This window comes from Mirounga leonina, unplaced genomic scaffold (assembly GCF_011800145.1).
Source record: "Mirounga leonina isolate KUSES-001 unplaced genomic scaffold, KU_Mleo_1.0 Mir_53, whole genome shotgun sequence".
Taxonomy (NCBI): domain Eukaryota; kingdom Metazoa; phylum Chordata; class Mammalia; order Carnivora; family Phocidae; genus Mirounga; species Mirounga leonina.
The window spans coordinates 100676682-100702876 of NW_023270807.1; the positions used below are offsets into that span (position 1 = coordinate 100676682).

The 26195-nt window shown below is 44.0% G+C and overlaps 1 protein-coding gene across 2 annotated transcripts in view; it reads left to right on the forward strand.

Moving 5' to 3' along the window:
* PLEKHG1 (pleckstrin homology and RhoGEF domain containing G1) overlaps window positions 1-24765 on the forward strand; it is a 223273-nt gene extending 198508 nt beyond the window's left edge. For both annotated transcript variants that reach the window (XM_034991003.1, XM_034991004.1), the window contains 6 exons: window positions 5338-5371; window positions 8159-8254; window positions 10549-10587; window positions 12932-12954; window positions 16523-18167; window positions 23705-24765. In XM_034991003.1, coding sequence (XP_034846894.1) covers window positions 5338-5371; window positions 8159-8254; window positions 10549-10587; window positions 12932-12954; window positions 16523-18167; window positions 23705-24765 — 2898 coding nt within the window. The remainder of the gene's footprint in view (window positions 1-5337; window positions 5372-8158; window positions 8255-10548; window positions 10588-12931; window positions 12955-16522; window positions 18168-23704) is intronic.
* The last annotated feature ends 1430 nt before the right edge of the window (window positions 24766-26195 follow it).

Below are 26195 nucleotides of genomic sequence, written 5' to 3' on the forward strand. Positions count from 1 at the left end.
AGGGCTTGATCCCAGAACCCTGCCATCATGACCTGAGCCAAAACCAAGAGCCAGACACTTACCTGACTAAGCCACCCAGGCACCCCCAAAGGTTTTTTTTGTTTGTTTTTTATAATTGTTGTTGTTATACTTTCTTTCTGGGCTTGAGCAAAGAAAAAATTAGTAAAAGACTATAAGAAAATTTCTAGAGAACTAGTAGAATACAGTTGTGAGAAGTGTTCAAAGCTACACTAAGCACCTATTGTGACTAGAGCTAGCTTAGGTTCTGTGAGAATGCTAGGGGAAAAAAGATACAGACTCAGCTGTGAAGGAATTTGTCAATGAGGGAGCTAGCCATATAAACAACAAACTGTTTGCTAAAGAGGATGAATTAATAAAGGTATAATAAGCCAAGTGTTGGGGGAGGATAAAGTGTTCAATTACAGTTGAATGGGGAAAGGAAGGAAATGCCTTTTACCTCAGTCTGGAAGGATGAAGAATATTTTTATTAGGTGGAGGAAGAGGAAGACCAGGCTGAGGGAACAGCATAAACAAAAACAAGGAGATATGAATGGGTGCACCGTTCACAGCACACAGTTGGTGCCTAGGTGCAAGGGCTGAGTCCTCAGGAGATGGAGTAGGTGGTGAGGCTGGAGAAGTGGAAGGCAGCCCGCTGGTCTACAAAGGTCTTTGAAGGCACACACTAAGGAGTCTGGTGGTATTGGTGGTAGGAAACTACTAAAGGCTTTGGAGAAAGGGGATGGCATGGTCTCGCCTGTGTTCTGAGAGGGGGACCCTTAGAGACAGGGTGATAAATGAGTTGAAGGAGTGACACTGAAGGGAGGAGAAGAATTAGCAAGCCACCACAGTAGTCTAGAAAAGAGGTGAGGGGCACTTCCGGGGGGGCCCAGCAACAGAGGGGGAGCAGATGTAAAAGCTTTCACAGAGGCAGAGGGAACAATATGTTGCCCACTAGGTGCATGAGGAGAGAGAGAAATAGGAGGCAAGGATGAGTCAGGGGTTGGGCCCGGAAGACAGTGTTGAGTTCTGAGATAAGCTGCCAAGGGAAGGAACCGGTCGGATGGGATCGAGGAGGAGCTCTCGCTTCTGCCTGTGCAGAGGCGAGTCAGCCCAGGTGGAAATTCAGGTCTTGGAAGCTGCGGATCTGGAGGCTCTCTTGACACAGTCACTGAGCCCTGAGCTTTGATAGGATGGCCCGTAAAATTGTGTAAAAGAAAGAACCCCTGGGAATGGCAACATCTCAGTGATCTGCGAACCGGCAGGGACTTAGAGGACCACCAAAGGGAGAGTGACCAGGGAGGCAATAAGAAAACCGAAGGCGAAAGGTGTGGTGACAATGGAAAGAAAGGATCTCAAAGAGGGTAACAAGAGTCTCAAATGCCGCGGACGTCATGACAGATTCAAACAGAAACGTAGATATTCGGTTCGGCAACTAAGAGTTCAGGGAGAGCTTGCAGGGCATTGGAGAGAAAAGCAGAAATGAGAAGCAGCAGACTGAGTGCAGACTTCTTTAACAAAGTGCAGAAAGGATGCAAGGTGGTGGTTTGAGGAGAGGCGAGATCAGAGCAAGACACTGGGCGTAGGTGAAGAACACCACGGACATGACAGTGGGCAGCAGGAAGGGGAAAGGGAAGGAGAGCATAATGATGAGCAGAGCGGTGCTCTTTGGAATCCACCTTGGGGAGCTGGAAGGGTGGGATCAGGAGCACTGGGTGAAAGGGTAGTCTGGGAAGTTTGAAACCTCCTTCCCAGAGCTGGGGGAGAAGAAAGATGAGACAGGACAGAGAACCTTTGAGACGGACTTGAGTGAAGATATAGAGTTTGATTTCACTGGAGTTGGTGATGTTGTCGTGTGTCTGGTGCGAGGAGCCCAGGTGGGTTTGGGCACCTGAGGGAAAGTGGCAAGGCTCAGAACACTTGCTAAAGGAAATGGACCAGTCTGTAGGGATGATGACAATAATTTGTGCATCCAACACCTGAATGACGTGGGTCACCACGGATCAGTGTGATGAGGTCATTTGGAAATCCGCTCAGCAACTTGGAAGCTAGTGTTGAGGAACCACAGTGCAGGGGGGTTCCCCAAGGTGAGGCTCAGCAGAGCCACTAAAGGGGAAGATGGGTGCCAATCAGCACAGTGAATGAACATGATTTCCAGGCTGAGTGGAGAGTGAATCCAACAGAGAGAATAGGCATGGCTTGAAGGACCGGGGGCCTGCGGAGTCCAAGAACTGGCTTAGAAAGAGTTAAAGGTGGAGAGATGGAAATACAGATGTCTGTAGTTGAAAAGGGAGCTTTTAGAGTTCTGGGCACTGCTAAGGTCCTGGGGGCCGCTCTGATTGTGTGTTGCTATTCCGGAGTGGAGGGAAAGGTTATCAGAGATAAAGTGGCTAGGAGCTAAGGTGAGGGTGGAGAATGGATTGTCCATGTGGATGGTGAAAAGGTCCTTGCTGGGCTGGGGGAAATGGAGCAGAAGGTGGGATGGTGGTCATGAGAATAGAACTGGGGGGGGGGGGGGGGGGGGGGGGGGGGGGATAAGGAACAGGGACATTCCTGAGAAAGGAACGTCTATTTTGCTCTGTGTATTTTGAGAAGCATTTGAAGCTCGTTCTCAGGGACTGTCAGCACTGATTTGGTGCCCAGGAAATGAATGTGCATAGGTGTGTGCTTTGAGTTAAGCATGAGTCTCATTTCATCAGGGTGTTGTGAGATGTAAGGGAGCTCATGCAGGGAAGTGATTGCGTTTTCTTCATGGTTAGTTATTCAGTTGCTGGCCCTGTGCCTTGGAATGCCCTGAGCAATGACAAAGTGTCTTTGATATGCCCCACCTACGGTTCACCTGTCTCCTGGGAAAATCAAAGCTGCCACAGGGTTCTGAAAGGCCATTACAAAACCAGACCAGCTTGCATGCCTGTCCTCTTTCTCCCCCACAAGACGTTTGTATTCCAGGCCATTTTCCCTTTATGCGTTAAAATGGTTCATATAGGGGCGCCTGGGTGCCTCAGTCGTTAAGCGTCTGCCTTCCCAGGGACCTGGAATCAAGCCCCACATCGGGCTCCCTGCTTAGTGGGAAGCCTTTTCCCTCTCCCACTCCCCCTGCTTGTGTTCCCTCTCTCGCTGTCGCTCTCTCTGTGTCAAATAAATAAAATCTTTAAAAAAATAAAATAAAATAAAATAAAATGGTTCATGTAGTCACAATAGAATTGCACTTTTTTCCCCAAATTCCCGACCCTTTTAGAAGTAAACATTATTTTTTCAGCTACACTTCTTGAACACACATACAGTGTGCTAACTACTTTGTATTTCGCCCTCAGCAAAACACCTTCTGAGGAAGGCCTTATTCTCCCCATTCTAGAGAAGAGCAGAAGCTCAGCGACATTAAGTGCCCTGCTGTTTATACAGCTCGCACATGACTGAGCCTGAGTCAGACCCAGGTCTGTCTGGGTGCAGGGAGCAAGCCTTAGCCACATTACTCCCAGTGGAAAACACTTACTTAGGATACTTGATCCATTATAATGTACTAACAATTTTCCATTTTATTTAAGCAAGTTTATTATTAAGTTGAACTTTTCACTTCTTTCTTCAAGACTTGTTCTTAAATCTCTTTCTCCAAAGCTTTCAAAATCTGTTTATTCCTAGTAAATAAAAGAAATGCATAACGGGGAATTTTTGTAAACCTCAAAAAAACGCCTCACCAGTCTAACACAGTTAACCGCAAGCTGTTGGAAATTCGTTTGTGTGACTCACAACCTCCTTCCGGTCGTTCAGTTCAGTGACGGTCCCTGGCTGACTCCTAGAGGAAAATGTGGGAATAGTACTTTTCTGAAATTCAATGTCAAGATGGGGGCAAAAAATACTGAGTTCTTAAAGTCTAAGTTTATAGATACCAGGAAACTTCTTGGAAATAGCCATTTTGTTCATCCATATACATGATATATACACTCACTCGCCTCTGGATTGAGAACAAAGATAAAAGTAGAGCCTTCTGCATTTTATATATTCACCTGGTTCTGGAAATGCACTTCACAGAAATTGAGCTCACATCTGTGTTTGAAATTAATTCCAACTAGTAATCCCAAACTGATGAGATGATAAAAATATCAATGTCATAAAAATATAACCATTTGTTTTCTCAAACTTAAGTGGTTGCATTAACCTCCCGCCTTTGTGTGTGTGTGTAACTAAATATTACCATTTAGCCTAAATATTTTTACCGTGCTATCAGAGATTGCAACAAAATACAATTAAATTGGGGCGCCTGGGTGGCTCAGTCGTTAAGCTTCTGCCTTCGGCTCAGGTCATGGTCCCAGGGTCCTGGGATGGAGTCCCACATCAGGCTCCCTGCTCGGCGGGAAGCCTGCTTCTCCCTCTCCCACTCCCCCTGCTTGTGTTCCTGCTCTCACTATCTCTCTCTCTGTCAAATAAATAAATAAAATCTTTTTTAAAAATACAATTAAATTGGGCGCCTGGGTGGCTCAGTCGTTAAGCATCTGCCTTCGGCTCAGGTCATGATCCCAGGATCCTGGGATCGAGTCCCACATCGGGCTCCCTGCTCGGCGGGAAGCCTGCTTCTCCCTCCCCCACTCCCCCTGCTTATAGTTCCCTCTCTCGCTGTGTCTCTCTCTGTCAAATAAATAAATAAAATCTTTAAAAAAAAATTTTTTTTTTAAAAACAATTAAATTATTTTTAAGGTGATTTTTAGCCCAATGTTTGGAGGTTAAGTTACACGACTCTTGAACTATGAAAATAACACGGGGGGAGCAAGATAGGCTACCTAAAGTAATTTTTTTTCCTCTTTTTGAATCCTCAGGCAACATGATTCATGTTAGGGTGATTAACTGTCTTTTTATATTTCCCTAAACATTAATACCATTGGCAGCAATAACAATAAAAAGAAGCCTCAAAGCATTAAAGCTGCGAAGGTTGGGGTTGAAGGGAGAAGAAAGCCAGAGTTGAGGATTATCCGGCCCAATCCCTTGGCGGGCGGGTGGTAACTTCGTTGGGTTGAGTGCCTATCATGTGGGCCTAGTAGTAGTAACCCTGAAAGGTAGGTCCTATCTGGCCATTTGTGGCTTCCTTCCGGGTGGGGACTGCAAGCTTAGCTCTGGTGGCATCCATTGTGTAGTATCTCCTACCCGCAGGTGGGCGCTTGTCTGTTTGAAGTCCTTGTGTTAATGCCTCAAAGAAGGAATGAACTTCTTTGAGTTGTTCAAAGCTTTTCATAAATCCCTTCTTCAGGTGGGATAATATAGGTAATACAGGTCTTCTGTATTACGACTGATAGCTTACAGAAGAAACAAAAAGTAATTGCAGTTAAAGCTGTACTTTCTTTCTTTCAGGCCAAGCAAGCAATACTTGAAATGGATGCCATTCGTAAGTTTTGTTCTCTTAATACAATTGGAAATTTTCTCGTCTCCTTGCATCTGTCATATCGTCTGGCTTAAAGTTTACAAAAATGTCAATTGTAAGAAAGGAGCTCTATTCACTGTGTTAACAAACAGAGCCGACAGATGGTATAATCTCTTCCTAACACATTGGCTTGTTTGTACATTGATTTCGCCTGGTTTATCTGTGAGTCACCTGACGGCTGGCCACATGTGTAGATCTCTGTATCAACTAAGAATGTACGATCTGCTGCCAGGGTCCATTCTTACCCTCCCTTCTACCACCACCAGAAATGAAGGTTTCACATACACTTCCCACCACACCCCATCGGAGGGAAATCTATGTTGATTTCCTGCAAGAATCATGCCAACACGATAGTTCGTGCTTTTCCTGATGCGGCACAAATTTCAAAATTACAGCGGCCCCACAAGTGTGATTGTATTTCAAGGCTTCTAAAACAGGCAGAAAATAAACAGAGGGGAGGTCTGTCCTACAAAATAAAACCTCGTTCAACGGCATTTATCACATCCTTCTTCTCTCCCAGATTAAATAGGAAAAGAAAAGAGAATCAATGGCTTTAAAGACTTACAGCCGGGTCTAACAAAAACTTTTACCTACAGTGTTTGAAAGAACTTACTTTTGAGGAATCTTGCCCCAGGTGGGAACATTGATTCACGTCCCCTCCACGCCGCTGGTGGTTAGCTCTGCAGGGGAAACAAGAAGCATTCGTGAGGTAGAAAGATGAGTACCCCCATCACGTGACTGAGACCCCCCCCCATGTCGTGCCCCGCGGCTCCTGAGAGTGACCCCTACCAGAGGGCTGGGCTGGGGCCTGCTGCCCTGTCTTCTTGAAAGTCCCCCATTTTATTCAGTGGAAAGCTCTTTAAGATTTTTTTTCTTTTTTTTAATAACACTAAAGAGAAGGCAAGGTCACAGATGAGCATGTTAGGTTTAGGAGGAAAGGTGGAGGAAGATGGGGGTCTGAAGAAGTCTGCTGTTTCTGTGACCGACTTCATTCAACAGAGCCAAGCCCTCATTCCCAGCCTCTGGGCAAGTCCGTGGACACCAGTAAGGTTCTGTGAGTGCACAGAATGATTTCGAGACACTAACTGGTGCCACGTGCCTTTCTTCCAGGCCCAAGACTAGGCCAGAGCAACCCCGCCTGGGAAAATCCCCGCATTTGCCCTGCCTTGACTCTGGACTTGGCTGGGTATGAGCAGAGTCCATTGGGCCAAATGACCTCATTTATGTAACTTTGCTGCTGACATTGGACTAACGTGTGTGGTCTTTACAATCCTCAGAACTCTCTCCAGCTTTGGACACCCTTAAAGAGCCTTAACCCTATTACAGCCATATCTTAAAATTGTTTACCCGCAGGCTTCAGATACCAGTGAAAGTGCTAGAGTACTTTAGGATTAGACCCAATTTTCTTTCTTCCTTTTTTTTTTTTAAGTAGGCTTCATGCCCAACGTGGAGCCCAATGAGGGGCTTGAACTCACAACCCTGAGATCAAGACCTGAGCTGAGATCAAGAGTCTGATGCTTGGGGCGCCTGGGTGGCTCAGTCGTTGAGCGTCTGCCTTCAGCTCAGGTCATGATCCCAGGGTTCTGGGATCAAGCCCCGCATCGGGCTCCCTGCTCAGTGGGAAGCCTGCTTCTCCCTCTCCCACTCCCCCTGCTTGTGTTCCTGCTCTTGCTATCACTGTCTCTGTCAAATAAATAAATAATAAAAATCTTTAAAAAAAAAAAAAAGAGTCTGATGCTTAACCGAGACAACCAGGTGCCCCTAGACCCAATTTTCTTTATATGATGTCCGTGTACCCCTTAGGTAAAAAGACATAAACTGCGAAATTAAATGAAAATCCTGGGGACACCTGGGTGGCTCAGTTGGTTAAGTGTCTGCCTTCAGCTCAGGTCATGATCCCGGGGTCCTGGGATCGAGTCCCACATTGGGCCCCTTGCTCAGTGGGGAGCCTGGTTCTTCCTCTCCCTCTGCCCCCCCCCCCACTCATTGCTCTATCTCTCTCTATCTCACTCTCGCTCTCTATCTCAAATAAATGAAATCTTAAAAAAAAAATAAATGAAAATCCCTTTTCTGGTAAGAGAACCTAAAGCACTTATCAAATATTCAAAAGAACACTGTCTAGAAAAATACTAAGAGTCGCGGCCCTAGAGGACAGCTTCCATAGAGCGGGAATAGCTTGACATCCTCCACCACCGAGCCAGGCATAGGCGCCTCGCCAAAACTGTACTTCAGGTGAATTCTCCAGATGGCTTCGCCCTCCCTGACAGAGCCTCTGTGGTGGTCCGTCACCACAGCCTGTCAGGGGCCTTGTTGGCAAGTTCAGCAGTGACGTTTATTTTAATAGAATTTTCTGACCTCTGTGGGTCATCAAGTTGCAGATGATCCTGAACGGCAGGAAGAGTTTAATCACACCTTACACATTTTAACTAACTTCCTACAAAGGGTGAAGACAATGGTTATGGCTCTTTCTGCTAGTGAGCAAAAAAGGAGAGTGTGTGTGTGTGTGTGTAATGGAGAACCCGAGAGCACACACGTGTACTAGAAAGGCAGCCTACCTTGCTGACAAACTCCTGGAAGTCCCAATGTAAACAAAAAGTCCTGTGATACATATTCAACACCAGTTACGGAAAGGAGAGATTATACCATGTCTGATGAAAATGAATAAATCCATAGATACCCAAAACAAGTCGTACTGATCTCAGAAGTCACTGAACACCTCCTTCTTATTGATGTGTGTGGTTATCTTTCCAGATTATCCCGGGTTCTGTTACAGTCCTGAGGGAGAAACGAAAGCTTTGTGTGGTTCGAAAGACGGTTCTGCTCCATATCGGCTGAGAAGAAAATCTGGTAAATAGGATGTTGTGATCAAAATTTAATAATCTGTGGGGACAAGTAATGAAAGATCCTTTCAGTCTGTCAGGCTTTCATTCTAAGCAAAAAGTTTCGTTCTAAACTTTCTACATAACTCTCTATTTTCCAGGGAATATAAAACATACCAGTCAACTAATTTTGCTTTGCATAGCATCTTTTTGTGTGTGTGTGTAAATTTATTCTTTTTATTTGTATTTATTTTTTCAAAGATTTTATTTATTCATTTGACAGAGAGAGAGAGACAGCAAGAGGGGGAACACAAGCAGGGGGAGTGGGAGAGGGAGAAGTAGGCTTCCCGCCAAGCAGGGAGCCCGATGCGGGGCTCGATCCCAGGACCCTGGGACCATGACCTGAGCCGAAGGCAGACGCTTAACGACTGAGCCACCCAGGCACCCATATTTTTTTTTAATTTAATTTTATTATGTTATGTTAGTCACATACATCACTAGTTTTTGATGTAGTGTTCCATGATTCGTTGTTTTCATATAACACCCAGTGCTCCATGCAGTACATGCCCTCCTTAATACCCATCACCCAGCTAACCCATCCCCCCACCCCCTTCCCCTCTAAAACCCTCAGTTTGTTACTCGGAGTCCATAGTCTCTCATGGTTCGTCTCCCTCTCCGATTTCCCCCCCCTTCATTTTTACCTTCCTTCTCCTAATGTCCTCCATGCTATTCCTTATGTTCCACAAATAAGTGAAACCATATGGTAATTGACTTTCTCTGCTTGACTTATTTCACTTAGCATAATCTCCTCCAGTCCCATCCATGCTGATGCATCTTACCACTAGCATGCAGGTACTTAAAGCCTGTTGACTAACACTGGGGAACAATTTTATCCTATAAATGACACGTATAAAAGATTATTCAAGCCTAAACCTTTAACACGTGTTTGCTGAACCAGACTCCATCTAGTATTCTCTTAGCCCTCAGATCTTTTTTTTTTTAATTTGAATCAGTATTATTACTGTGCTAAGGACCCAGAATGCAAGAATAAATAATACATATGATTCCTGCTTCCTAGGAGGTTATAGTCCAGTGGGAGAGTCTAAAAGGGTGAATACGTACCAGTCCGTAATGGACTGTGGTAGAGGCCGAGTAGGAGGAAGAGTGGAAAGACAAAGGAGAGAGAGAGGGGCTGTCTAGGAAGGAGAGAGAAGGCTTCCCAGAGCAGAAGACCTGGAATGGAGTCTGGGGGCTGAGGAGGCAGATGGGGCAGGACTAGCACATGCAAAGGCCTGAGACTTGAGCCAGCATACCTCAGCTCAGACCTCTATTGTCAGTTGTTCAGCCTGGCTGGAACATGGGATGGAGCTGGGGGGAGGTGGAGGTGTGCAAGGTAAACCAGAAGGAGAAGCTGCTGGAGTTGAAGAATGTATGAGCTTGATCCTGCAAACTACAGGAAGGACCTTCAGCAATGAAATATTTGCCTTTTTTTTATTAAGATTTTATTTATTTATTTGACAGAGAGAGAGCGAGAGAGGGAACACAAGCAGGGGGCAGTGGGAGAGGAAGAAGCAGGCTTCCTGCTAAGCAGAGAACCCGATGCAGGGCTCGATCCCAGAACCCTGGGCTCATGACCTGAGCTGAAGGCAGATGCTTAATGACTGAGCCACCCAGGTGCCCCAAAATGTTTGCCTTTTAAAAAGAGAATTCTGCCTTGATGTGGAAACTGAAGTAGGCTGTCCATCTAGTCTGGGGGAGAGATGATAATGGCCTGGATTGAGACAGTAGTTGGGGGGGGGGTCATTATTGGGATCCCACAGGACTGTGATGGATGAAAACAGGAGAAATTTAGAATGATGTCCTGATAGCTAACTTGGGCAGGTAATGTCAGTGACAACCAGGATAAGAACTTGATTAAAGAACAGTTTGGGGGAAGACTGGTGAGTTCGAGGCATGTTGGGTTGCTCGGTCTGTGGGCACATTGGGGAATCGTCAGATGGACAGTTAACATTAGAGGTCTGAGGCTTGGGAGAGGAGTGGCTTAAGGATATAAAATTGAACACTATCACCTTATAGGTGGTAGTTAAAGCTAAGGAAATTGCTCTACTAGTTGTTGGTAGGGTAGTTTACGCAGATTATGCAGTTAAATTTTATTCTACGGCTTTGTCAGAGTGAATGTCTTGCTGTTAAATGTCTCTAAGTGATGGGGGTTTCGGTATATATGATAAAAAAATTTTTTTCTAGAGCTCAAATAATTCATTTATAAAGAAAAAAACCTTGATTTGGTTTTGCAAATGATGCTGGCCTTATTTTTTCTCCTAGAACCTTCCTCAAGATCACATAAAGTTTTGAAGACCAGTGGTAAGTCCTGAAATAGCTTTCTTTTTTTCATTCTTGCTGATATGCACTGTCAAACCATACAAAAACATAAACACCAGATAAATTACAGATGGACAAATTTTATTAACTTCTATAAGTAATAGTGCCCCATTATATGATGTAAAGCCAAATGACATAAAATGTCTACAATATAGATAACTGGCATGGAAAGATTAATATCCCTATTATGTAAAGAAACCCCTACATCAAAGAGAAGAGACAAAGGACTCTCTTTTATTTTTTTATTTTATTTTTTTTAAGATTTTATTTATTTATTAGAGAGAATGAGATAGAGCGAGCATGAGAGGGGGGAGGGTCAGAGGGAGAAGCAGACTCCCCGCTGAGCAGGGAGCCCGATGCGGGACTCGATCCAGGGACTCCAGGATCATGACCTGAGCCGAAGGCAGTTGCTTAACCAACTGAGCCACCCAGGCGCCCCAAGGACTCTCTTTTAAAAGGCAGAGGGGCACCTGGGTGGCTGAGCTGGTTAAGCATCCAACTCTTGGTTTTAGCTCAGGTCGTGATCTCATGGGCATGGGATTGAGCCCTGCATCAGGCTCCGTGCTCAGTGCGGAGTCTGCTTCAGATTCTCTCTTTCTCTCTCAAATAAATAAATAAAACCTTTTTTTTTTTTTTTAAGATTTTATTTATTTATTTGAGAGAGAGGATGAGAGGAGAGAGAGAGCACATGAGAGGGGGGAGGGTCAGAGGGAGAAGCAGACTCCCTGCCGAGCAGGGAGCCTGATGCGTGACTCGATCCCGGGACTCCAGGATCATGACCTGAGCCGAAGGCAGTCGCTCAACCAACTGAGCCACCCAGGCGCCCATAAATAAAACCTTTTAAAAAGGATAATAAAAGAAAGGCAGAGAATATAATTCAGTTTCACAGAAAAAAAAAACACAAGCCGTCGATCAAATTTATAAATGGTCATCCGTGTTAGTAATCAGAAAAATCATACATTTAAAGGAGATAAATAGGGGAAAGCTGTGAGCTCAACCAAAAAAATAGAGAAAAACAGGCACTCCAAAACGAATGGTGTCTAAATTTCTGCAACCTTTTTGGAGCAAAATTTGGAGCCCTTAAACTTAAAATTCACATTTGCCCTTGACAATTACGCTTTTTTCACTTTTATAAATTTCACAGTATATACTTCCTGTATAAAAGTGCTCCCCCAGGTGTGGCTAGACCCAGGTGTGTGTGTGTGTGTTCTTTGCAGCATTGGTAATAGGGCGGCACATAAAATGCCCATCTAGTAGGAAAGAGTTAAATAAATTGTAGTATATCCTGGAATGCTACGTGGAATATTCTGCAGTTTCTGTCAGAAGCAATGGAGTACCTCCTTCCCTACTGACAAGCGTGTGCACATACATTTAGCAGGACACGCAATGCTCCACATTGCACCTTTATTTTATAAACAAAACCGTGCATCGCGGTGGGCTAGGGGTAGTGGGTATGGGAGCTGGAAAGAGGACCATCAACTGCTAAGTATGATAACTTCCACGGGGTGGGATTTCTGGAGAGGATTCGATCAGTGTTTACTTTATATGCTTCCGTAATTAAACAGTGTTTAAAGATGAGCCACACATCAGCGAGGTATCTGAAGGGGCGTCTGTAAGGATGTGGCTATGTACAAGTCCCCCAGAAACCCACCTTTACTGCTCCTTAGCACAGCGCCAAGGTGACCCCAGTGATAAATCCTGTCTGTGTCGTTCAGGGAAAACCAGTAAAATGTTTAAAAATTAACAGAAGCATAGTCCTATGTTTAAGTGATTCTCACGGCTTAGGGTGCGTATTTCAGATAATACATATTTCGGGAGAAGATTTTGAGACTTATTAACATGAATCGGTCTGTTGCTCTCAGGGATTAAGAAAGGTACTTGACACTCAGATGTATGTAAGGTTTTGTTTTGTTTTGTTTTGTTTTTACATATACTACAGGATATATAACGAAGATGACTGAGAGGCATTTTCTTTTTTTTTTTAAGATTTTATTTATTTGACAGAGACAGAGATAGCGAGAGCAGGAACACAAGCAGTGGGAGTGGGAGAGGGAGAAGCAGGCTTCCCCCTGATGGGGAGCCCGATGTGGGACTCGATCCCAGGACCCTGGGATCAGGACCTGAGCCGAAGGCAGACGCTTAACGACTGAGCCACCCAGGCGCCCCGAGAGGCATTTTCTGAGAATTAAAGGTCTAAAGGGTCCAAAAGCCTCTTGGGCTTCAGTTATTAACAAGTTTTAAAATCCTATAAAATAGGGGTGCTTACCTGTGTATGAGATATGTTTTTAATCCTCAAAAATTCTTTTAAAACCCTTTTATTTTTCAGAAACAGCACAAGACATCCAAAAGGTAAGCACAATTACATTTCTTATTTTGAAATGTTTACTTAGGCACCCCTTATATATCTCATCCCCAGCCTGTATTCCAATGTAAACAATGATTTTACATTTTGAGATGGACTTAAGGACTGACTCATCCTTATAACCTCCTCCCTCCCCCTGCTTCATTTCTCTGAACTAAGGCAATGATTTCTTGATCCCCCTCTTACCCCACCTCTGACCTCAAAAGCTGTAAGGTTACCTAGGGTGTAATACATGTACCCTCAGTGCTAGTCTGGTGCACCCGACTTTGTCACAAGACCAAGGCTCCTGCCTCCCAAATGTTGGCCCCTTCTCAAAGCGTTAGCCTTCAGTCACAGAGATCCCCTTCTAAGAATATGGTCCTGCTGCTGGTATAAGAAGTATGATCCTATGTCCTATAATGAAACTTCACTATATGAAGTTGGGGCTTTTCTTCCTCTGATAAAAGGTTAGGAGAGGGGGCATAAAAATGGTATGCTCTATTGGAAGATGTATATCCAAATGTATTACGTATGAAGAAGAAATATTGTATCCTGACCTGAGTAAACCGTGTCTCATTGTCTACAGACCAATTGTCTAAGTTAACAACTCTTAGAGAACTGATTGTGGTTTCTTGCTTAATGTTCTGTATCTCTAAGGATGTGGTTATGAAACTCTCTCCCCACAATTCCACTGCATCGTTCCTTAGCACAGGGCCCAAGTAACCCTGCTGATAAACTCCATACCTTTCCAATAAACCCAGTAAAATGTCTAAAAATCAGCAATCTTACCTCAAAGTAATTTTCTTAAAATTGGAGCATGTGAATTTCTTTCAGGTAGTATATATTTTTGTTTGGAAGCGTTTGAAACTTATTAGTTGGTTATTGTTCTGAAATATAGCATGAGGTTTTGATTTGTTTTTAATCTACATTGTTTCCATAAACAAACACTGCAGAAGGCGCCCAGCTCTTTAAGGCTGCCAAACTAGGATCATGGAGCTAAGCCCTGCTCAGTACCAGGTGCGGGGATCGCTCCACCAGCCCTAAAGATGGAATCTCAAGAGCTTGTTGGAAACTTTCGACAATAGTGATCAAGCCAAGTCTCCATATGGGGACTAACTAAACCTTATAAAATTTGAAGACAAGAAAGAAGTAAAGCCATGTACTTTTTTCTTAGTGGTAAAACTCCATCTCCTAACACTAATGAACAACACCAAATGCAAGGAGAATAGGTTTACTAATGGTTAAAGAGTTTATAACAGGAAATATTCCTTAATAATAGCTTCACATTTCTCCCAGAATACATATTCCAAGGCCGTGCATGCATGTGTGTGTGTGTGTGTGTGTGTGTGTGTGTGTGTAGAGAGAGAGAAAGGGGAAGGAGGGAGAGAGAGAGAGCAAGAGCAAAAAAGAGGGGGGCAGTTAAGGTCGTATACATGCTGTGGATTCAGACATGGATTCAAATCCAATTCTGTCAATCCTAAGCTGTATGACTTACAAGCAAGTTGTTAGAAAACTTAGTTTTCTAACTTATGGAATTATTATAAAGACTAAATGCAAAAATATATTTTTAAAAGTACTTAGTACAGGAGTGCTTGGCTGGCTCAGGTGGTGGAGCATGTGACTCTCGATCTCAGGGTTGTAAGTTTGAGCCCCACTTTGGGTGTAGAGATTACTTAAAAATAAAATCTTAAAAGAAAAAAATGCTTAGTACAGAAGCTGGAACAAAGCAAGTGCTTCACAAATGATAGCTATTATCATTTTATTATTAATAGCCATAATGCTCAGAATATAGAAAAACAGTGGGGAAAAATGTTCATCACGGCTCTAGTGAAATCAAGGTATCTAAACCAGACACTTCTATGTTGTGCATAATATACATACTGATTATTTCTCAATCTAAGAGCTTCTTCAGTTCTCCTGAAGATGTCGTGTAAAATTTCAGTTTCCAAAGTTCCAAGCAATTACCTTAAAAATATATTTTGATATTAAATATTCAGGTTTCCTAGTTTTCTAAAATGTCTGGGAATCTTTCTGGGATGGAAGATTTTAAGAAGGTGTTACTTCTGGCTGTTCACAGAATCCTTTTGTTATACTTTCAAAGTGTTTTGTCATGATTTCACAAGTTAATACTAACTTGTTTTTTAAAAATGTAGTTCCTGGGTGTCTGTATTTTACAACATGGTACCAGTACAATCTGCATAAGAAAAAGGGAGAGATACTAAAGGGTAAAGAAAAAAATAGAGCCATAAATAAAATGTAATACAATATATGGGTATGTGTGTGTATATACCTATATGTGTGCATATTCATACTTTTCTAGGCCTCAAATGGTCCACAGTTTGACCCTGTGAAAAAAAGCAAAAGACTAAATGACTAGATTATTTTTAGTTTCAAATTTTAATGGAAAAATAACATTCAGAGTGAAATTTTATTCTTACCCTCCCTACACTTCTCTTCCCTCCCTGATAGACAGGCAGGCAGGCAGGCCAGCAGACAGAAAGACATATTGACAGGTTATTCCAGGGCAATATATATATATCCCAGTTTCATTGACAAGTGAGGAAAAGTTCTTGCTAACTTAACATTTCTAATAGGTTACAAAAAATATTCCTAATAGTGTTTGGGTCAGAAGATATGCCCCTGGTACTAATGAGTCTGGTCTCAACCCTTTCAACTCTTTGAAGCTAATCCTTATACCTATGGAGGGCATCAGAGGGCAGTCTGCTCCCTGTCTGCACAATTGAGCTCCGTCAAGAAAGGTTCCAAGTTATAAAAGACCCCATTGGTTTTTTGATTCAAAATTGTTAACGTCACTCATATTTTATTTCCTAATATTAGGCATCTAAAAATTACTTAATTAAATGTATTTTGAAAGAAAGTAAAACGTTCATTAGCTCAAGAGTGGATTAAGTTACATGTCTGCAACAAAGGCTCTTTGCCTAGAATCTATAAACCAAGGCAATGTCAGTCAGGTCCATGGCAAGTCTGCAGATTTCAGAGAAAGCCTTAAGGTGTGCAGTCGGATTACTGACTGAGCTTCTGGTATACCAGAAACCGCAATAAAACTCCTAGCAATCAAGCCTCAAATAGAAACCAGATACAGTGGCCCTTGATACCTATATATGTTCATTTATAGAATGTTATTTACCAAGTGCACATCGGAATTATTTGAAGTATTTAAGAGTTTTCTGTATTTTGCTGATTCCCTGCACTGGGGTAAGGGATTTAGAGTCAGACTTAGTTTGCGTCCTAGCCTTTCTGCTGCCTGGATTTCCTTACTGTGAAATTAGTACAGTCATGTCTAATTCACAGAGTGATTATAAACGTTAAGTGTGGAGAATGTCTGCACGTGGCCTAGCCTGTTTCTAAAGTAAATATCAGTTCCTGTCCTTTCTGCCCCCTTTTGCAAAAATCCGAAGTGCTTTTCAACTCCATTAAAATCCACAACATTTACTGATCATTTGCTTTAAGACTATCATAGTCCAGTGGGAGAGGCAATGTGTAAAACCAGGAGAGTGTCCTAAGTTATGTGCCCATGTCCCTGCAGTTCAATCAATATGTTTCTATCCACCTCAGGTTTCCAGAGAGGAAGGCTCTCGCCAGCGGACCCCAGCGGGGCCGTCTCCCGCCCCAAGGAGCAGCCAGCCGAGCAGTTCTGCCATCATCAGCGTGCTTCGCGGGGGTGGGGCCATCAGAAACATCTGGACGGACCACCAGATCAGACAAGCCTTGTTCCCGAGTCGTCGGTCCCCTCAGGAGAACGAGGATGATGAAGATGATTATCAGATGTTCGTGCCGTCCTTCTCCTCCTCAGATCTGAACTCTACCCGACTTTGTGAAGATAGCACTTCCAGTCGCCCTTGTAGTTGGCACATGGGACAGGTTGAGCCCACGGAGACCACCAGCTCTGGCCACCGGGTGGTCAGGCGGGCCAGCAGCGCTGGCGAGAACCACACATGCCCTCCTGAAATAAGAATTAGGGACAGTGGTGGCTCTCAGTACAGCCCCCGACGGGAACTGCAGAGTGACCCTAAAACAGAAGGGCAGGACGGAATGACTCCCTTTGGGTCATCTGTGGAGTTGACTATTGATGATATAGACCACGTCTATGATAACATCAGTTACGAGGACTTAAAACTAATGGTTGCTAAACGGGAAGAAGCTGAATCCACACCCCCCAAAACAGCCAGGGACTCTGTTCGCCCCAAGAGCACGCCAGAGCTCGCCTTCTCAAAGAGGCAAGCTGGCCCCGAGAAGAACTCTCTGCACACAGAGAGGGACGGAGCTCTAACGGGTCACCAGGCATCGAACCAAAGCGCACATGAACTCCAGATGGTGGAGGAAAACATCTACGACACCATAGGGCTCCCGGATCCGCCCTCCCTGGATTTCAAATGCAGCAGCCTGAAGCGCCCCAAGAGGAGCACCTTCTTAGGGTTGGAAGCCGACTTTGCATGCTGTGACAGTCTGAGGCCCTTTGTTTCCCAGGATAGCCTCCAGTTCAGCGAGGACGAAACGCCTTACCCCCAGGGACCCTCCGATAGTGATTATTTGAGTTTGCTCTACAACTCTTTCAGCTGTAACCTGTCTGTAGGTGATAAGTCTGTATCTGATAAACTGTCTGAAGAAGTAGACGAAATCTGGAATGACCTGGAAAATTACATCAAGAAAAACGAAGTCAAAGCTAGAGACCGGCTCCTCGCAGCCTTCCCTGTCAGTAAAGAGGATGTGGCAGACAGACTGCACTCCGAGAGCACCCCCGAGCTGGGCAGAGACGCGGCGCGTTCCGTGTCTACCCTCTCCCTTCCCGAGGGCCATGCTTTCCTCACGCCGCTGAAAGACAAGCCCGGCAGAGGTGGCCGGACCCACTGCCCGTTTGAGGAGGACCTGATTTCTAAAGAGGGCTCCTTTATGAGTCTTAACCGGCTGTCTCTGGCCAGTGAAACGCCTCCCATGGAAAACCCCTACGACTTGGCCAACAGCAGTCTATCCCAGACAGACTTGGAAAACCCTGACCCTGGGATGGATGCCACAGATAAGACGAAAAGCAGGGTTTTTATGATGGCCAGGCAGTACAGTCAGAAGATCAAGAAGGCAAACCAGCTTTTAAAAGTGAGAAGCCCAGAGCTGGAGCAGGCACTGGCCAGCCAGCAGCACAAACCCACGCACAAAGACCTGGCAGCCATCTTGGAAGAGAAGAAGCAAGGGGGTCCTGCCATCGGTACGTTCCTTCACACTGCTTTCCTTCCTTCTTGAAAGTAGGATGTGAGGGCAGCTTTCAGGTTCTAAAAGTCCTTGAAACGGTGAGAACATTGCCACTCAGACATTCATTCTCTCAAATGGAGACCACAGCTTTACTAACAAACACTAATTCTTTTCCCACTTGAGCTCACAGAGTCGCCCGAGTTGGAGCGAGATTCGGTCTCGGAGGGTTTTGTTGTTTGTGTCATATTGTCACTACCAGACTTGATGTTTTAAGACGTTTTCTCTGATCTGAAGTGTGAAAAGTAGCAATCCGTTGAACTCGTGGCAGGTAGAGCTTTTCCCTGTGTATCGCTGTGTTGGGAGGAGTCATGGCTCATGTCAGCTTTGAAGATTCGGAAGCCTGTGCAATAGGGTTGCTCCAGAATCCCAACAAACATGCCCACTCATCCTAACAGATGAAAAGGAGTCCTTTCACACTATATCCTCAGGCATTTTCTCACGTATTTCTCTTACCAGTTGACTTTTTGTTCAATAGTTGCCGTAAAATAGCTGGTGTCATGCATTTAATACTATCTCCCTTTAGTATTCTCAGGTAGCTTCCAAAAAGTGTGATTCTTTCCGTCAAGCCTCCTTTGTAGGGCAGAAAACTGGGATCTCAGGTATGATATTGGTAGGATTAGGGCTAAAGGTTTGACTTCTTTCTCTGTTATAAAGGAGTGCAGAGACCAAACTTGGCACCAAGACACTGATCTCGGTTGAAGAACACAGGTGTGAATGAGACACGTGATTGTCACGGGAAGAAGAAACCCCAGGGCCCTGGCTCTCACCTCGGGAGCTTTTCACCTCTAGACCCAGCGGGATTTCTGGGGTTAAGCCCCGGAATCTGCAATTTGAAACAATGTGGACTTTTGAGCCTATTTTAAGATTCCCTGGCCTGGATTTTCTGACAAAGGACCCCCTTGGTATCAAATGAGAGGAGACCTTTCTCCAGTTAAAAGTAAAAGCCCGATGGCTCAGTACCAAGGCACACTGAGACAGGTAGTAGGACGGTGACATGGCTCATCTGGCCAGATCGATGCCACTAACCCCCTTTCTTTGAGATTGATGTCTTTATCTCTGCGAAAGCCAGAGAATAAGAAGGGGATATCCAAATCCTAAATGAAGCCACAATTACACGTTACGTGACAAGAATCTGTAGGGAATTTTTTTTTGGTTTGGGAGTATTTAAGAATTGTCTAAAGCTTTACTCTTTTTCTAGAGCTCCTCCTACAGTAAAGTTTCCTATCAAATAGGGAAGGTAAGCGCTGGAATTCGCTACCTGAAGGATTTTACACACTCTCTTGAGTTGTTCTTCTTTTTAAATAAAGGTGAAAAGTGAATTGTATATGAATGTAAGAGACCAGATGGCATATATTTTTCTCCTTGCAAGAATGTGCTGGAATTAATTCATGTCCCTTTTCCAGCACTAGCGTTACTAAGCTGGTCTGTTGTTACCCATGGAAAAAGCGACTGAGTTCCAGTTGTGAAGGACCCTGTGGGGGCATAGATGGCATTGGAAGCAGTGGTATGTGGGCAATGCAACCACTGACTGAACCTGGGCTAGAGAGAGAATAGAATAGGGTTTCTGATGATCATGGATTATGCCAGTAGACTCTTGTTTCAAGAGTGGTAATTGCCTGAGCCAGGTTGTTTTGAATATGGACCATCCATTAAAATGCAGAACTCAAACCTTGATAGAAGCATGTCCTCCAATGCTGAATCATTAGGGCTTACAACTACCTTGAGGAGTCTTCTTTTTTACCCACCTTTTAAATATTCATAGATGTCCCTTTGGGGTTTTCTTTTGCTTCTTTTTACTTTTGGTTTGTTCTCCTTTTGGTTTTGCCTACTGATGTCTTCTTGGGATCCCATGGGATCTTTTCTCAGCTCTGCATCTGGGTCCTTTCTTGACATGGTGGGCTACTACCGACGTTCTCCCCAACCAAGAGGAGGAGATCTCTCCAAAGTCATCTTCTGAGAATGGGGTCTCCCCCGCTATCTGGCAGGAGCACGTCCCTAGGGCCTGCCATCTCTCGGACCTGAGGAATCTTCCATCTGGGTGGATCGAGACCACTTCCTGTGCCCACTAGGCTTTCAATCAGTTGACATGATGACTCCTTTTCTCTCTCTTGTTTATCTGGGCACAGGACGTCGTAATCGAACGGACCGATTCTCCAGACTTCTTCGTATGGGCCTTGCCACTTTGCCAGGAGCTTGCTCTCGGTGTTGTACGGAAGGAGGAACGCCCTATTCACCTGCTGAAACTCTCGAGCACCTTTATTGAACTCTCTGGCGGGGGTCTACAGGCCCCGGGTCAGATTTCTGCCTCTAAGTCACCCATCCAGGTCTAGTTACTCCCACCGTCCAGAGCCTGTTGTAGCATGCCAACATTCTTGTTCAGTCACACCTCCCTCCTCATAGTCTTGGAGGCCAACGAGGCCTTTGGGTTCCCTTTTTTGGTGATGTTTTACATGGAAGAAAACTCCATACAGGCTTGAGGGATTTTCCTTTTTATGCAGCGAAGGCCAAATCACATTTTATGCTTTGGTCTACATCTCAAGTAGCATCAGAAGCTTTGATTTTAATCCTCTGTCTTGAAAACAGTTTATTTCATACACTTTTCTCAGCAAGGATCATTTCCAGTTTTTATCTGGAATCCTAAGAACGCCACCTTTTAAACTTACAAAAGAGAAATAAACCAGAGACAGCCCTGAGGTTGTCACATAATAATAATATACGTATTCTACAGAGGCTATTAATGCCAGAACTGGGATGATGGGGAACTTTGATCCACCTGGCTAATACTGAGGTTTTTAGACTGGAGATGTCTTCTTGGGCTGGCTATTTCCTACACATCTGGGTAAAGCAAGCTAATGGCAGTTGTTGCTTTGGAAGCCTTCTCTTGTTCACATTGCCATCAAACAAGTTATAGAATGAGACAAACAAACAAACAAAAAATCCCTAAAACTTAGATAGGCACTGTGTATTATCTACCCGTGAGATACTCTTTATTCCAAATTTATAGATGGTCAACTTTTTATTATCCAAAGATAAACTGGGCCCACTATGAGTTCTCTATCGGAAGCATTTTAATCAAAGGCTACTTTCCCACTGCTGCTGCCTTTTTTTTTTTTTTTTTTTGCTATGCCCCTGATTTTCTAGGCTGCCTGTCCCTCTCTGTGGTATGGTCTTAGGGAAAGCACGTCCATTTTTAACACTATGCTTAAAATAAAAGGAGGAAGTCCAAAATTTATCTGAATAAGTAGTTCTCGAGACCAGTTCGTATCTAGAACTATGCTTGGTGCTCTGTGAGGATTGTTCTCCAAGAGTAAATGCTCATGGACTAGCTGGAATGATAAACTAGCCCATGTTAAAAAAAAAAAAAAAAAAAGAGAAAAACAGCAACACGAGATTGTGTGCATGTGTGCATGCATGCCCATGCATGTGTGTGCAGCCAAGAGCTGAATATTATGGTCCACACTAAGTATATAAGACTTCAGGGAAGAGAAATGCGTTAGAAAATGATTCATGGAAGGGGTAGTGCTTATAGAAGGTCTTGAGTGGTAAATAGGATTTGATTAAGCAAAGGAAGAAGAAAGAGTGTGATTAGGAAGAAAGAGGCATGAGAAATACTGTGGATATTTTGAGTAATATGTGGTTTCAGATCATCTGGGCTATCACAGTCGGAAGTCAAAAGCCAATTTTTCATTACACGACTCTATGGTTAACAACTTTGGTGCTGAAATAGTTGAACCAAATGTTTTAACTAGCTCTCATTACTTTCCCCCAAATTGCCATCTCATTGGAACCTTGTGAAAGTTCAGAACCTTCCTGACTTAGCTGTGGGACCACGTTCAGGGTCATCGTGTAGATGAGAATGGTTTGGGCAGAACGAGTTGATGTTCAGGTGGGACTGCTAACCAGTGACTCTGCCCCAAGGTCCAGCTGCCTTTGTTTGGGCTTCACAGTTAATGAAACATTATAGACTTCAGAATGGCTAACATGGGCACTTTGGTGTTCATGTAGACTTTCAGTCTCTTAAGGGGTTGCCAAATTTAATTGGTATCGAGAGTCTTTACTATGCCATTTAAGGAATAATAGCTCAAGTTTTTGTTACTAGCAATTCTAAACTATTATTCTCTGTTCTTCCAAGGAATTTGGACTTGAAAACCTGAAGGATCTGAATATAGGATCTATGAGAAGTTAAACATGATTTACCCTGATTTGGGGAGTTGGGAAGGCAAACAATTTGAGAAGGTTGCAATTAAAGGCACACCCGCAGGTGTCTTCTGTCCTCATAGAAGATAGAGTTGAAAGAAATGGCAGAAACTCAACTAAATATTTTGTTTAAATTCAAGGAAGAATTTACTAACAATAGGTTACTAAAAATATAAATAGCTTAAGAAGAAAATGCAATGTCACTTGCTGGTCATCGTACATGGGATAGATCCCTTTTGTAGAGGCTGTGTAAGATGTGGTCTGGGCAATTTATAGGATGCATGGAATTCTTTGATTCTGGGGCGGTGGTGTGGATACCTGGATTGGGGTGATGGTGTGTGTGGGCGGGGCGCAGCTCTTGAAATTGACATCTCTGGGCTCTGTCTCTTAAATCGTTCCTGGCCCAAGAGAGTATTCTATCCATAGCAGCGTTCTGTTAATGTCTTTAGAAATGTAGAAATATCTGTACTCAGAAGTAGGGTAGAGAGGAGAATGGCCTCCTAGCTGAATTTGAAGTGGCAATAGCTTTCATGGATATAACAGTCAAATCCTGTTCTGGACAAATACCAGAGAGTATTACATTATCAATTACATGCATAGATGATTCATTCTCGATATCTTGGGGGCATAGACTTTAGTGCCTGGCTTCTTGGGTATGGGAAAGAAGATGTGGCTCAGTCAATACACATGGTTTTGAAATCCTGGAAGGGAGGGCCTCCTGTAGATACTTGTTTCCCAGATGATAGCAGCGAATAGCTGCCCAGAAATAAGAAATACAGGAACAGTGACCAGGAGTGGACTCTTCTGGGAGTCCTTGTCTGAGAGAGATTAAGTCTAGTGAGAAGCCAGGGGCAGCCACTGCGTGGTGGATTGTGTCATCTTCCTTTTAATGACTACTTGAGTTATTTGTCATTGACCAGGGTTTAAGTACTGACCTTCTTGTTTTTATGATGCCTGTTTTTTTTAGCACTTTTCATGCTTGTAAAGAACACTAGAAATTTTCATTACAAATAGTGAACATTTGCAGACCTAAAATAAAATAATCCAGAATTCGATCAAATTAAATGAACCTGTAGGTGACCTTTTTTTACATTTTTATGTCTTACTAAACTATGGATTATTTTGTTAGTTCGCATTGCTTAGTATTCAATGGTGACTCACCCTCAAACTTAAAGGTCCTATCTATTTAAATTTTTTAAATCTGTCTGTTAGGATGTTAGATTTTTTTTTTTTTTTTAATCTTTGCATGTGGAAGTAATCCTCTGTACATTTATTGTTTCCATATTTGCCTTCCAGGTGCCAGGATTGCTGAGTATTCCCAACTGTACGACCAGATTGTATTCAGAGAGACTCCCTTCAAGACTCAGAAGGATAGCTGGGCCAGACCTCAAGAACCCTGCCACCTCAGGTCCACATCCCCTTCCCAGGCCCAACATAGCAGCGAGGATTGGCTTTTGCATTCAACCTACAGTAACGGAGAGTTAGTGGATTTCTGTCCCCGGCCAGAGCCAGACTTGAAGTCGAAACATCCTACTTTAGCGATCAATGCAAAAAGCATTCCAAGACAGCTGTCCGCAGCTTGCTCTGTGCCTTCTCTTCAAACCTCCGACCCTCTGCTGGGCTCCTTGCAGAGACACAGTGTCATAGTCAGTCAGCCCAACAAAGAGAACTCTTTTCAGGGCCCCCTTTACAACTCTTTGGGTCGCAAAGGCCTCAGTGCTAAATGTCAGCCGTACAGCAGGTCCCAGTCCTCTTCCTCCATCTTGATAAACAAGTCGGGGGACTCCATCAACTACCCTGGGGAGATGGGAAAGAGACAGCTGCTGTCTTCACACAAAAGTTCGAGGTGTGAGGGTCCCCAGGATTTGCCGCCAGGAATGGCCGACTCATGTCCGCAGGGCACTGAAAAACGCTCCGATCTCACGCTCCGAGACTCACAGAAGGTTCTGGTAGTAAGTAGAAATTTACCCTTCAATGCCCAAATAGCGACCCAGAACTACTTCTCCAATTTCAAAGAGACTGAAGGAGACGAAGACGACTATGTGGAAATCAAGTCGGAAGAGGACGAGTCGGAGCTAGAGTTCTCGCACGGCCAGAGGAAGAAATCCGCCCCGGGGACCGTGGAGGCTGACCTTCCCGAGGACGCCTGCAGCAGCACCCCTTACTCTTTGAATAGCCCATGCACTCCCAAAAAGCCAGTAAGCGACAAGCTGGGGCTGTCCCCCTATCTGACGTCGTACAGCGATCCGGACAAACTGAATGACTATCTCTGGAGGGGGCCGTCTGCCAACCAGCAAAATATCGTCCAGTCGCTGAGGGAGAAATTTCAGTGTCTCAGTTCCAGCAGCTTTGCCTGAGGTTCTTCGGAGAAGCCGCCCGAGTCAGCGTGGCGTGATGCTCGTAAAGGGCCGAGACCCAGAGGTGTTTTCTATGTACCAGATTAAAACAGTCTTGCAATAACCAGGCGTGTCCACCATGCTTTCTTTTACACAACATCTCTTTGGAACGGCTGCCAAGCCAGCCGGGACTGCACAGTCTAGCCGGCGTCAGCATCTCACGGCGTGTCTTCTGATGCTGACTGCCTTCATGTTTCACATAAGTCAACCTTACTTGGAAAGTTCTAGGCTTTTTTTTTTTTTTTTTTTAATAACGTGATGGCCGTGACATTTTGTCCCGTGCCCTTGGCAATAATGCCCAGAGTCTAAGAAACGCAGTGGCCCTCGCCTATCATCCAGAAGCCACGAGTAGTTTGATTCTAGGACCCAAAGGCAGCAAGGAGGCTTTTCCACATGTTTAAAAAAAAAAAAAAGGAAGGAAAACTAAAGCTGTTTGAAGGATTAGGCTTATTATACCTGGCATTTTGGTTACATTCGGGACAAGACCCCAACGACGTAAGCTAGAGATCTCTAGTTAGGAGTGTAAGTGCACACTGCCCGTCTCCTTCTGCATGGGTTACTCCTACATCCGTTCACTCTGTTGTAGAAATCGGGTACCTGTGGGACATCAGGAGGGAGCAAGACCGATTCTCTATAAGCAAAGACCCTTACCTGTATTCCTGGACACGTTCTGGAGAATGCACTGCTTATCGTGTTTCTTTTTGATTTGCTGGAGTAAAATGAATGATTTCCTCCAATGCTCAAAGGAAACTATAAGCAAGAAAATGCAGATTGACTTACCGGTTAGAAAGGATGGGGACAACTTGGTGATCTCCTCATATTCCAGTGGAAGGCAGGGGTGGAAATGGGAACTCTTCGTGCAATATTTTTGTGCGGATGTCTAATCAACACAAAGTAAGCCATGAGCTAAAATAAAACACTTTAGGGCCACCCTTTCCAGAGCAGTTTTTCCATGTGTACTTTCCCGAGTTTTGTACCTCAGCCAAATGACCTGATCCCAGCCTTGAGGATTTCATTGGCTGCAGTGAAATTTATTTTCCAAACTCAACATAACAGGGGGCCCTTCTCTCATTGTTTTGAGGCACATAAAAGAAAAGAATCTTTGGCTACTAAGCTCTGACAAATACCATCTTTGATGTTGTCATTATGGTCTTCAAATAGCCATCCGTTGTGATAATCATGGACTAATCTAAGGCTTTATGGAAGGAAACAGAAAATCAAAAGCAAGGCCTTGTGAGTCAAAAGCAAAAATCAAAGAAGCAAAAGAGAAAAGTGAAGGCCAATCTGTTGCTATTTCACAAAAATGTTCTATTTTATGGAAGACTCCAGTCAATACAACAAGGATGTTTTCTCAAACAAGAATGTTGTATTCTCCTTTCAAGCAATTTTAC